The sequence below is a fragment of the Aspergillus niger genome, assembly GCF_000002855.4.
Source record: "Aspergillus niger supercontig An01".
Taxonomy (NCBI): domain Eukaryota; kingdom Fungi; phylum Ascomycota; class Eurotiomycetes; order Eurotiales; family Aspergillaceae; genus Aspergillus; species Aspergillus niger.
Window position 1 is genome coordinate 2,614,545 of NT_166518.1, and position 12,263 is coordinate 2,626,807.

Here is a 12,263-nt window from a genome sequence, read left to right on the forward strand (position 1 = left end):
GGGGGGGGGAAGGGGGGAATAGATATGATGCAGGCCCAAAGGAAAGGAGAAACAAGTTCAGATAGCGGCACAGAGAGAGAGAAAGCGAGAAAGAGAGCGAGCAACGGCCGACAAGCTCGGGAGTTAAGGGAAAAAGGTGAGGATAGGAAAGGACAGTAAGTTAGCAGAGAACGTTATAACTAAGATGGGGATTGTGATTAGTCGAGCCGAATGGGGCACAGCCAAACTGCCAGGCTTGCCTCCCGGTCGCCTCAGGCTGTCCAGTCCTCCGACCGCCCAATCACACGTGCCTGCGCCCACCACCTCAGGCACAAAGTCAATGTCAACGCAATACTTTAATCAATCTCGCCCTTTTTTGTCTCGTCTAGTCTACTAACCTTACTGTTCAGCTGCGGAGTGTAAATTGGCCCACGCAAGCATCCGTGGTCGTCCTGAACTTTGAACGTGGCAATCAATTTCGTTTCTGCCTGAATATCGCCACCCCCGTCGGCCGATGGTTCCCCGATCTATTGACCTCAGCTCGGGGGTGAACCTAACCAAAGTACGGGTCCCATTCCTCGGCTGGGTCCAAAAGAGAAATCGTAAGCTGATCTCTCAATCCCGGAGATATTAACAAATAGTCATAATACCCTCAACATTAGCCCGGGATGCCAGGATCAGATATTGTGGCTTATGACATATGAAGCAGCTCGTTTACACCCGCGCCCTCCCCCCCCTGTGTAACAGTGGTTCCCTCACCCTCTTATCACAGCCACCATTGAGGACTGCGAGGATCTTTGCCTGTTAACTAGCTACCCAATGCACACGGGATTTGGGTAATCCATCAGTCCAAAGCCCGAAATCGTTTTCAGCGACCAAATTATGGCTAACGGCCGGTGATAAGAAGCCCGAGATCCATGGGGAACGGTTTTGGTCGGCAGTAGTAGACATCATCAGTGGGTGTACAACGCCCTATCGGAGGTGTTCCCAATCTCCAGGTGAGGATCGGATGGGGCCTGTCCTCGGCGGGAGCCACTCGCAATAACTGGCGTGATTGTGTCACCGCACTGATTGCAGCATATCCTAAGTAATAGCCACAAGTTGATCAGTCAACCATTTTTCTCATTCCTCGGCCCTGGACGTTTTTTTTGCCTCTGTCTTATCAGGGTTTCCCCCGGTCTTGGCGACATATAGAAGCTCTCATTGTCGGGCTCGCACCCGACTTCCTTCCCTGTCCAACAATCTCGGCAACCTTGTGATTGAATCGATGCCGCAAAGCATCCATCCCAAACTCTAGGAGTGGATCCTTGCTTCTACCTCACAGTCCCGATATGTTGTGTTTGATGCCAAGCGTACGCTATCGTGCACTTACCAGGGTGGATCTGCTGGCTTGGGATGACTGCGGGACATACTACGAATACTATCTAATTGGTACTCTGTATTGGGTGGCCGGCTTCGAGCTAGGTCTCCTGTGTACGGATAGTAAGGCAACAAAAGACGAAGAAGGTACCGTTTCACCATGATACTTTAGTAGTCCTAGTCATCCTGCAATGATGAGGAAAGGAAAATGATAATAATAATATCTAATAAATCAATAAAAAGCAGCAAATCTGCCCCAGACTCTATTAATAACTAATCTGGACTACTGTAGAGTTTAAGCAAGATAGGCCTAACATCGACCTTGAGCCTGAAGCCAATGCAGCAGCTAGCGGTGTCGATCCTCGGCAGCGGCGGGCAGTGTCCAAGTGGGGGAGGGAGAGAGTTGGCGCAATGTCGCATTGAAGGAATGAGACTCACACCACTTGCATTCCTTGTGGCTCCGGACATCTGGGGAAGTGGCAAGGTTTCGTGGAGATCGAACCACTTGTTTCAGGTTCTCACAAAAGATTATTGCGAAACACATAAGGTTTCCATTTCTTGAATGGAAACGGAAATCCGAATTGGCAGGATAAGAAGGAGGAAAGACGCGCGGAAGACGGCGTGATATCAGCTTGCATTATCATTGGCCGCCGATCATGACATAACTGCTGTGGGAAGTTTCATCATCATGAGTTGCTTTGCTTGAACATGTCTCGTCGGATATTCACGATGTGGCAGAGTAATGAACAAGAAGGGATATACCAAATAGACCAGTCAGCTTTACAATCTACATGCATGTGTTATATGGTTCTACCTGCAAGTATTTCTTGGTCTTGTAAGACTAGGTGGCTGTACTGTAGTCGTGTAGTCAGTCAGTAGTTACACCACTGCCCCCGACTACTCCCCACTATGGCCACCCAACTCGCAGGAAAGTTAGCAAGACGTCCATTTCTTCTCCTTACTGAGAAGGGGTTTCATTCGGCTTCTAGTAGGAATTCTCGCCAAGAGAATGTCTTATCTCTCTTCTACCGCTGAAGGGGTTCAGGTTGTCGCTGCTCGGGTCACACTGCCAAGCATCTTGAAGGGCAGGGGGAGTTGAGGAGCTCTCTCTCCTGGTTATCTGGTGGAGATTCTGCCGTCACCCGTCGGGAGGGACAAAAGTACCAGCCGTTATATGAGATTAATGAACGATTTCGGAGAGCTTACTTTTCGCTGGTTTCAGGTTTACTCCCTCTCTCCATGAATGGTACCTATATAAGATGAGCTCTCTTCCCAACTTCCCATAGAACTATAGTAGTAGTACTACTTCTCTCATACAGAATCTAGTGTACTTAAAAAGGTCCCTAGTGGAAGGCCCCAAGCCTTGGCGGGTCTGGGCACAGCGCGAAACTGGGCTGGGCGTTCGCCTACAGACGGCTCTGATTGGCCAGATGGGACCCTCCCGGGTTCAGCGAGTCCGGGAAAGCCTGACGATGATGTTTTGGGATTCCTCGTCGAAGATTTGAACAGACAAAAGGCAAGACAAGTCAAAGCCTCACCGACACGAACAGCTTGAGTATTAAACCCATCGGCGTCCCGCTTCACTCATTGGAGTCTAGTTATCTATCTATATCTAAGTTGACCCCATCTCGGACTTGGTTGCTACTGTTAGTGGATTTAGAAGTGTCTGTTCTGGTCCCCTAGTCCTGTAGCTACGCATTAGGTTGAACTGTTTGAATCCAATCGTGCTTCCGTGCAGTGCCAACTCTAAATCCTATTCGCCTACCGCCTGCCTACCTCTGTTATCTATCGGCGTCATCATCTTCGACGGCAGTATCGCCATCGCCTCTGCTCTCTTTCTGCCCATCAGGACCTTGTGGTTGCTCCCCCCGTTCGCGTCGTCATCCGCCATCATCCAAACTTTCCCTTTCCCTCCCCCTTCTTCCATCTTTCTTTCCCCAGCTTTTCCTAGAGTTGGTTGCCTGTGATCTCTCTGTCACCCTGGCTGCCTCGTGCTTCCGACCTCTTGTCGATGGCCATTTTTACTGCCCCTAGATCTCTTCAAAATGCCTACCCGTCAATTTCGTCTCAGTTCATGACCCAGATGGGCGCCAATCCTGCCCTCCTTCAAGATGGCAACCCCCACTCGAGCCACCCCTCCTTCCTGAACCTCGTCCTCTTGGTCTTCGAAGCCGTCCTCGAGGTCATCTGCGTGAGTCTGCCGGGTTATTTTGCTGCCAAACAAGGCATGTTCGATGCGGATGCCCAGAAGCTGGTAGCGAATCTCAACGTCACTTTATTTACTCCCTGCCTGAGTAAGTTCCCTGCTTTCTTTGGCCGTACTTTTGGCATCTCAACTGACCACAACTGTTAGTCTTCACAAAGCTCGGGTCCCAGCTCACAGCAGAAAAACTCACCGATCTGGCTATTATTCCGGCCATCTTCGTTATCCAAACTCTGGTCTCTTATTCCTGCGCCTTTGTTGTTTCGCGATGTCTCCGGCTCAAGAAACGACCTTCCAACTTTGTCGCCGCCATGGCGGTAAGTGCAGTGTCCAATACTTTCCACATTTTTTCCTTCCCTGTCTGTTCACTGACACGTGAAACAATGCTCCTAGGTTTTCGGAAATTCTAATTCGCTCCCCATCTCCCTCGTCATGTCTCTGTCACAAACTCTCAAGGGTCTTCACTGGAGTCGCGTCCCGAACGATAACGATGATGAAGTAGCAGCGCGTGGTATTTTATATCTGCTCATCTTCCAGCAGCTTGGCCAGCTTGTGCGGTGGAGCTGGGGCTACCACGTGCTTCTTGCCCCCCGTGAGCGTTACTTGGAAGAGGCGGAAGCGGATCCGGATACCACTCGCATTGGACAGGGCCAGGAGCGATACACGGACAACCCGGAGCAAATTGATCCAGATGAGCCGTTGGTGAGAACCAGAAGCTTCGATGAACAGACGCAAGCATCTGGAGCATCGCAGGAGGACTCGGATGCGTTCGCTTCAGGTCAAGAAACACCCGTGACCGCACGGGACTATCCCTACTCCAAGGTGTCGTCCCGTAGCGGTGGCGAGGAAGATTCCGACCGTCCGGCCCTGCTTGATGCTTCCGCTGCGCCGTTCATGCCCCGACAAAGCTCCGCCGGCGATATGCTATCATTCCCCGCTGTACACGAGAGCTACGAGAAGAAGGGCTTGATTGCCCGCATCAAGGCGTCCCTTCGTCGGCTCCGTGGTCGCATCGCCAGTGGATGGGAGAAGGGGACTGGAGCCGTGTTCCGCTGGTTGCCAACGAGGATGCAGAAGGTGCTCTCCGTCTGCTCCAGCTGGATCAGGAGGTTCTTCCATGGGTTATGGGAGTTCATGAACCCGCCCTTGTGGGCCATGCTTGTCTCGATCGTGGTTGCCTCGGTACCATCGCTGCAAAACTTGTTCTTCGATGAGGGCACCTTTGTGAGCAATTCAGTGACTCGAGCGATCAACCAGAATGGCCAGGTTGCTGTGCCGTTGATCCTCGTCGTTCTGGGGGCCAATCTTGAACGCAACACGCTTCCTAAAGAGGCGCTGGAAGATATGGAGCATCCCAAGGAAGAGAAGAAGTTGATCGTCGCTTCTCTGGTGGCCCGCATGCTTCTCCCTACCATCATCATGGCTCCTATCCTTGCGTTGCTGGCCAAGTATGTGCCGGTCAGCATTTTGGACGATCCGATCTTTATTATCGTCTGCTTCCTCCTGACTGGAGCTCCGTCAGCACTTCAGCTGGCCCAGATTTGCCAGATCAACAATGTCTACGTCAGCGCCATGTCGAAGCTCTTGTTCCAGAGCTATGTGGTGTGGTAAGTAAACCCAAGCTCGTTGCATCCTTGAATCAACCACTAATAGTGCCTCTAGGATCCTCCCGTCCACTCTTATCCTCGTCATGTGTGCTCTGGAGGTTGTTGAATGGGCGTCTGCCTCCTAATATTTGAAATGCATTTTGTTCAGCTGCATCGGGCTTATATTATTATGGCGTGATTCGGCGTTTGAGTGTTCTTTCTACTTTTCCTTCTTCCTTTTCTATTGTATTGTTGACAGCAGTATGGATTGGCATGGATGGGAAAGATACCAGATTGGAACGGCCTAATATGGCTGTACCCGATATGTTAGCCTAACAATGATGATTTCGAGATACCTAGCACGTACCTAATTTCGTTCCTACATATAAGAATCTCAGAGAGCCACCAGATCCTGAAGAGCAAGAAAACGATATAGTTGAATACCAACGACCATCCCCCTGACTCGCAAAGCAAAAGCGCCACCACAACCACCTTATCTACCCCTCCCCTCCCCCGTACCCTCCTAACAGGACCCCAACGCAAGGGGGTGTAATCAATGCAAATCCAGTAAGAGACGCGGGGCATTTCATTTTCACCATACATTTATTGTTCCCTACAACATAGCACGTAGTAGAGTGTATCACCTGCCCCAGGTTAAAGTTCACGGTTCGCATGCAGCGTGACTCTTTGGGAGAAGTTGCGCTTACCGCTTATTGGTTTAGATATTACGTAGTTGCTGCATTCTGAATATAAGACATGACGCTACACGGCGTCGGCGAGGGGCTGGTTACTTAGTAGTAAGTAGTACTTTGTGGTTCTACGTGTATGGCTGATTGGTCTGTCGGATGGTTAGTTGGCATGCATGTAGTAGTAGATAGGATTGAGTTACTCTAATATAGTAGGACTATATTCAGGGTTTCCAGATAATATTAGAATATGTATGATATTATCCTTTGATGTTCTTTGGCGATTTGTGGCGGCATGATATCATAATATTGCTTTGAATCAAGGTCAGGGCGAGGTCGCGTGAGATGTTGTTGTTATTGTGGTGTTGTTGTTTGTTCATTGTTGATCATGTGGAGTATATTTGGCTGTACATATTATGTGAATTATATATTATAAGACTGTTCATTATACCCTTATCAATTAATTTGACTTTCAATATTATCACTATCCATCGGAGTATTAACGAGATCTACATCTGCTTCCTGTGCGCTTTATATCATAGTGACAGAATGCGTTTCGGACGACTGTGGCGTCAAGGGAACAGGTTATGCCATCTGAATGCGGAGCAAAAAAACCTGCTGATTATCGAAATCAAGGACGTCGATGTGGGAAGAAGGTACATCCAGTATGTATATGGAACGGGAAGAAAAAAAGGAATGCAAAAAAGGTCGTGCCCGGGATCGAACCGGGATTGCTGGAATCAGAATCCAGAGTGATGACCATTACACTACACAACCGTATTTGTCGAAATACATGACATGCTTTTGTTACATAAGGCTAAGTAAAGAAGGGTAAGATCGTCTACGGGCAATAGGCTGGTGCAGGTGAATAATGTTTGCCATTCATTCGATTATGTTTTACATGTAGATATTTAACACAGCCGTCTCATTACATCTGCAATAGCATGGCCATTCCGCTCGCTTGGTGCCAGATAATATGGCAATGAAATAACCATATCCCTGGGTTATCTGCTCGGAAGCGCAAGATTGCGTGCCCGCGGCTGGGGATATAGACTGTGTCTCGTAGCTGCGCGCGGGAGAGATCGTAGGGAGTATCTGCTCTTGATGAGCTGACAGATTCTGGAGCCAGACCAGGTGGGTAGGCATCTGTGAAAGGATTGTAGGCGCCCCAGCCTACGGGTGCTTGGTAGGTCCTCAGGATGTAGAAGTGGTGGCCGTGCTGTTTAATGTTAGTTTTGTTGAGTACACCGGCTTGACAACAAGTAGGGACATACCAGGTGAAATGGATGGCCACTATCGTCTAGATTGTTGACTATCAGGTCAATCCATAAGTCCTGGTCTTTATCGGACGGCAGAGCACGGGAAGTAGATGATCCTGTTGATAACACGAGCTGGTTTCCATCCCATTTGTCGCGAGGAAGATCAATAAGTGGTGTATCAATCTGAGGCTTCCATGAAGTCCGGTTGAAGAATCCATACGGCACATTGTGGTTTATGGAGAGCTTTTCGATTTTACTGTACACCACGTGGGTTTGATGTGCTTTTTCGGGAAGGCTGGAGAGGAGTGACTTTCTAGTGGCGACTTCGGAAAGAGATATCGTGTTATTTGATGGAGATATGGTGGAGGATGTGTTGTCCGATGACTTCGTTATATTGAATGTCTGGATAGATGCTAAAGCTGGGTTGGGGTACCTGAAGCATCTAACCGTCTGTTAGCGCAACCTGAACCATGGTACAGGCCAAAACGTACTCTTTATCTAGATCAATAGTCATTGAGCTTGGAGTTTTGTCTGGACCCGGACGGAGTATAATGTCCATTCGCTGGCCCGGGTAGAGTACGCCGGCTGAATTTGAATCTTCTTGTTCGACCTCAATGCTGTCCACTTGTATGAGACTGAATTCTTTGTTCTGAAAACCCAACGTAAAGCCTGCAACCGAGCTATTTGCCAGTCAGCTATTACTTTTGAGATATAAGTAGGCGTACAACTTACCCCGTATTTACCACTCGGACTCTGTACGCTGCGTCACCCTTCGCATCCAGGTATGAGAGGTTCATCTGTCGAAAAATACAGTCCACCGGCCGTGCTGGGACAGCCATGGAGCAATCGAAATGGCCCACACCGTTTATCAGTAATGAATCTGGGACAGGCTGTTTCGGGTTAATTGTCGTATTCAATGTGATGCTATGCGGGGACCAACCTCGTTTCCAAATGACCCGGCACGCATATACCAGGAGTAGACCTGGTCCGCTGATCGGTGATACCAATCCCCAATTAAGAGTAGAATGTCCCTATCATAGCTGGCAGTTCCTTTTTCATCTGCACGAGCCAATAGCCCCCGCACCGTGGGCTTAGGGGAGGGCTCGTGCACGATGAGCCCCCCATATAGGCCATCGGCCCTGATAAGGCCGGAGTGAGCGTGGTACCAGAATGTACCGCTTTGATGTGCGGGAATCGTGAAGTTGTAGGTAAACGTGGACCCTGGAGGGATAGGGCATTGTGTTACACCAACTGCTCCATCCATAGCATCTGAATGACTTGTTAGTCAAATAAACCAGCTTATATCCAAAAACTAGGACTCACTCTCGATATGAATTCCATGCCAATGGATGGAGATCGGTTCGTCTTCCAAAGAATTGGTCACGTTTACTATCAAGCGGTCACCAGGTCGTGCCTCAACCGTCGGTCCAGGAAAGAGACCTAATGCACATAAGTATGTGGCTCGATATGATTATGAAAAGAGAAGTTACCATTGATCAGATAAATCCATTTCAGCACCCCATCCGGGCGTCGATGGTTGGCAGTCACCACCCAGTCGAAATGTTGCGTTGCAGGATCGCGGTACACATGATTTTCCGGTTGAAGCTCTATCAAAGGACGTGATGTATCGGGGTCATGTGTAACTGGGTGTACCTGGCTGTTCGAGACTCCCGATGGGATCAAGTCTTGTAGAGGGCTTGGTTGTGAGATCTGTGTCAAGAATAGCAGAAAGATCAGGCCACATATAGTGGCCGGATACAATACAATACTCCATGGCAACAGTCGTAATCGGAACGACGGTGACTGCTGCATGTCTAATTCAATACTTCCCTCTCCTTTCATCTCCTGACAGTCTTGTAAGGTGGTCTGGATTGTCGCACGTCTCCTGCATGCTTGTTCGACCCTCATGTGCCTTTAAACCCCGACAATGACTATGAGCCATTTTGAATACATGTGGGGCCAGAAAGAAAACAGTGGCTAAACTGCAGATTACATGTACCTGTCAGCATGAACAGAACGAGTAACGATGTTCAGGTCCGCCACTGACGGATGTTTTGAAACAAGATTCAACCAAGGTTCGGCCAAACAGATGGCTGTTGTATGGACTGCCACGCTGTCTGCTGCTGGCTTTGCAAACTCAATTTGGACTCAAAGTTGGTTCCTGTTCAGTGGATTCAGGTACAATGCCGATACCCAGGGCCATGCCGGTGTCGAAAATAGCCGGTAGAGAGACTGTTGCCATTGTGGATATATCAAAAAGGTCCACCGTGAGGACCGCCACCGTTAAAAACACCGCTGACTGATCATCGAAGAAAACTTAGTTACTGAGAGTCCAGAAGGCGAGAGCAGAGGGTGGGAAGTCAATAAAATTGTGTCTGAGCAGAAAAGCCAGTCGGACTGATTGCCGTTCAATACACGTGCCCGGATGCCGGCTAACCCGATTTCCTTCCATGGAGGCCCATCTTCCGCTTAGTCCTCTGTCTTTGGACGTTTTCTTGTAAGCAGATGTCATATATCTTCTGAAACATACATCTCCATCCAAAGTGGATCATACATTACCCACCGTACAGGACGATCGCCCTTCGCTCTAGCGTGGCCTAAATAATGGCTCGTCGAATCCGATCTGCAATAACAAACACCGTTCCATATTACGACCCAGTCTGGCAGATGTATTCGCGACCCAAACATTCGGCATACTATGAATGCGTCGGGGATCATGGGATATCAATTGCCCGGTGTTGTGATCTTGTCGGAATCTAGACCAGGCACAGTCCCCACATTCGCTCAAGATTTTCCAGATATATAAAGCAGCTCGAAGGCATCTGAAACCACATCATACAACACTTTCAAGAGTAGCTGCTTCAGGATGTTATTGCTTGGTTCGACTGCCTTGGCTCTGCTCCTCGGGAGCAGATCAGTTTCTGCCGGTTCACTGAAGGACATCAAGCATGTTGTGATCTTTATGCAGGAGAACCGATCATGGAATAGTGCAAGTATATCTAAGCTCCTCAATTCCAGGAAACTCAACTAACCATGTACAGTATTTCGGCACAATGGCAGGCGTACGGGGATTCAATGACCCAAACGTGCAGATCAATCCAGACGGATTACCTGTTTGGTACCAGTCAGTTTGCTTTGGTGTTTTTTTCAAAGGTCCTGTGCTGATAAGAACTTCAGACAAGTCGATCCTGATATGTCCAATGCTACAACGACTCTCCTCCCTTGGTATTTAGGTTATAAAGGAGGGAACACGACGGATGCGATCCAGTGCATGGCAGCGGGAGATAACGGTTACGAGGATAGCCATGCTTCGCTCAACGGAGGACTGAACAATCACTGGGCCAGGAATAACACGCCTTGGAGTTGGGGATATTTTAAGAGAGACGATATCCCTGTTCATTATGCTATTGCAGAGGGTTGGACGACCGGTGATATGTATCAAGTATGTTTCTGCTATCACACTGTCAAAGCTATGTCTAATACTCTACAGGAGTCCCAAGTCACCTCTACCAACCCGAACCGGGTTACTCTCGTTAGCGGCTCCGTGAACGTGCCTGGCGGCCCTCAAAAGCCTGATCAAGGCGGCGTTTATATCGACAACAACGTAACACCTGGTACGTCTGCTCCAGCTACTCATACACTATATTATGCCGTTCGAACTTGGCTGACTTGTGACTTCTAGGGTGCGATAGCTATCATATCAATTGCTATCCCCTCAAGTGGAAAACGATCTTTGAAGTCTATGAAGAGGCAGGCGTCTCCTGGCAGGTATACCAGGATAAAGACAACTTTGACGACAACCCCTTGGCCCGGTTTGAGCAGTACCAGAACGCTTCATCGTCGTCACCGCTCGTAGAGAAAGGCATGGCGTTTTTGGGATTGGAAACATTTTACGAAGCGGCTGCCAACGGGACCCTCCCGGAGATCAGCTTTATTGTCGGGCCCGCGGAATTGTCAGAGCACCCGCCCTATATGCCCAAGGACGGTGCCTGGCTACAGAAGAAGGTTGTGGATGCTGTGACAAGTAGTCCTGAATATTCATCCACGCTGCTAATGATAAGCTACGACGGTAAGCCACTCCTAACCAGCCCCTCGTTGAGCGAATTTAACGATTCGATAGAATCTGGTGGTTACGGAGACCATGTCATTCCTTTCCACTCACCAGAAGGTACACCGGGTGAGTGGATGGAGGATCCTTATGGCGTATTTGGAAAACTATATGTTGGTCCTGGTAAGTCCAGCCATCATCTCATGTCACATCACTCAAGCTGACTTGTCAGGTCTTCGGGTGCCTTTCTATATGGTCTCCCCATGGACCCGTGGCAACCGTGTTTTCACTGAGAGGGCGGATCATAACTCCCAGATTCTATTCTTGGAGCAGTGGCTTACGGCAAGGGGCTATGAGAATGTGCAGACTCCAGAAATGGTCCACTGGCGTCGGGAACACATGTCCAACCTCGTCAATGCACTGGATCTAGACCATGTACGGCAAACCTTTTACATTCTCTACGTGATATCGAGCTAACTCGTGAAAAAGCCCGACATTAGTCTTCCAAAATTGCCAGAAGCTGAAGAGCCTGAGATGTCTTCAGGTTCTTACGTCGGCACATCCAATTGCGAAGCAACCTTTCCAGAGCCCCGTCCTCCTGTGCCATACGGGAAGCAGAATGTGACAGAGTCATTGTTCTTTGAGGACGGATACAAAGAGGTTGTCGGCTACCTGACTGAGGGACGGTACCTTGTTTTCGAGAAGTCTGGGTATGCGCTTACCAATACCGGAAACACAACCAGATTAAGCAGCAGCGCAGCGCGTTCAGATCACAGTGATAAGAAGCAACGATGGGTCATCCATTATTCCAGCGGCGAAGAGAGCCAGATTTTCAAAATCTCCAGTGCCCTGGACGGTAAGTGGCTTGGTCCACACGGAAGTTTGCTGCCAGCTGGTCGCCGAGGCGATGCTGCAGAAGTGAAGATCACCTTCCTTGGGAATGGTCACGGATATGGTCTGCAGTATGTCAACTCAACTGTAATCAAAATGAGCGGCCAAGGAGATTTGCAGATGAACTCTACAAAACACTCCCAGGATGGCTACAAGGTGTGGAGTGTCACCTACCACTAAGAAGTGGCTACGGACTCGAGACCGGGCAGAAGGTTACAAATTTATCGATGATTGGAACTAGTTTTCCGCAAG

The 12,263-nt window shown here is 49.1% G+C and overlaps 4 protein-coding genes and 1 non-coding gene across 5 annotated transcripts; 2 read left to right on the forward strand and 3 right to left on the reverse strand.

Moving 5' to 3' along the window:
* Window positions 1-251: 251 nt before the first annotated feature.
* On the reverse strand, window positions 252-1,500 carry An01g11090 (uncharacterized protein; the record flags this gene model as incomplete). Its single annotated transcript, XM_059743998.1, has 6 exons — window positions 252-290; window positions 378-506; window positions 739-780; window positions 929-1,062; window positions 1,198-1,289; window positions 1,352-1,500. The coding sequence occupies 6 exons, from the start codon at window positions 1,498-1,500 to the stop codon at window positions 252-254; spliced, it is 585 nt and encodes a 194-aa protein (XP_059603306.1).
* Window positions 1,501-3,421: 1,921 nt separating this feature from the next.
* On the forward strand, window positions 3,422-5,273 carry An01g11100 (uncharacterized protein; the record flags this gene model as incomplete). Its single annotated transcript, XM_059744005.1, has 5 exons — window positions 3,422-3,632; window positions 3,692-3,858; window positions 3,935-4,308; window positions 4,639-5,148; window positions 5,204-5,273. 5 exons carry the CDS (start codon window positions 3,422-3,424, stop codon window positions 5,271-5,273), a joined length of 1,332 nt encoding a protein of 443 aa, XP_059603307.1.
* A 1,245-nt stretch (window positions 5,274-6,518) lies between these two features.
* tRNA-Gln (CTG) lies at window positions 6,519-6,590 on the reverse strand. Its single transcript has one exon. It is a non-coding gene; the product is annotated as a tRNA-Gln (tRNA).
* Window positions 6,591-6,741: 151 nt separating this feature from the next.
* An01g11120 (uncharacterized protein) lies at window positions 6,742-8,884 on the reverse strand (the record flags this gene model as incomplete). The annotated part of the gene is made up of 8 exons (XM_059744011.1): window positions 6,742-7,032; window positions 7,088-7,505; window positions 7,564-7,752; window positions 7,805-7,869; window positions 7,933-7,962; window positions 8,013-8,341; window positions 8,396-8,512; window positions 8,563-8,884. 8 exons carry the CDS (start codon window positions 8,882-8,884, stop codon window positions 6,742-6,744), a joined length of 1,761 nt encoding a protein of 586 aa, XP_059603308.1.
* Window positions 8,885-9,770: 886 nt separating this feature from the next.
* An01g11130 (uncharacterized protein) lies at window positions 9,771-12,252 on the forward strand (the record flags this gene model as incomplete). The annotated part of the gene is made up of 10 exons (XM_059744016.1): window positions 9,771-9,820; window positions 9,938-10,059; window positions 10,091-10,225; window positions 10,306-10,514; window positions 10,563-10,686; window positions 10,812-11,141; window positions 11,193-11,303; window positions 11,353-11,555; window positions 11,610-12,082; window positions 12,156-12,252. 10 exons carry the CDS (start codon window positions 9,771-9,773, stop codon window positions 12,250-12,252), a joined length of 1,854 nt encoding a protein of 617 aa, XP_059603309.1.
* Window positions 12,253-12,263: the final 11 nt, after the last annotated feature.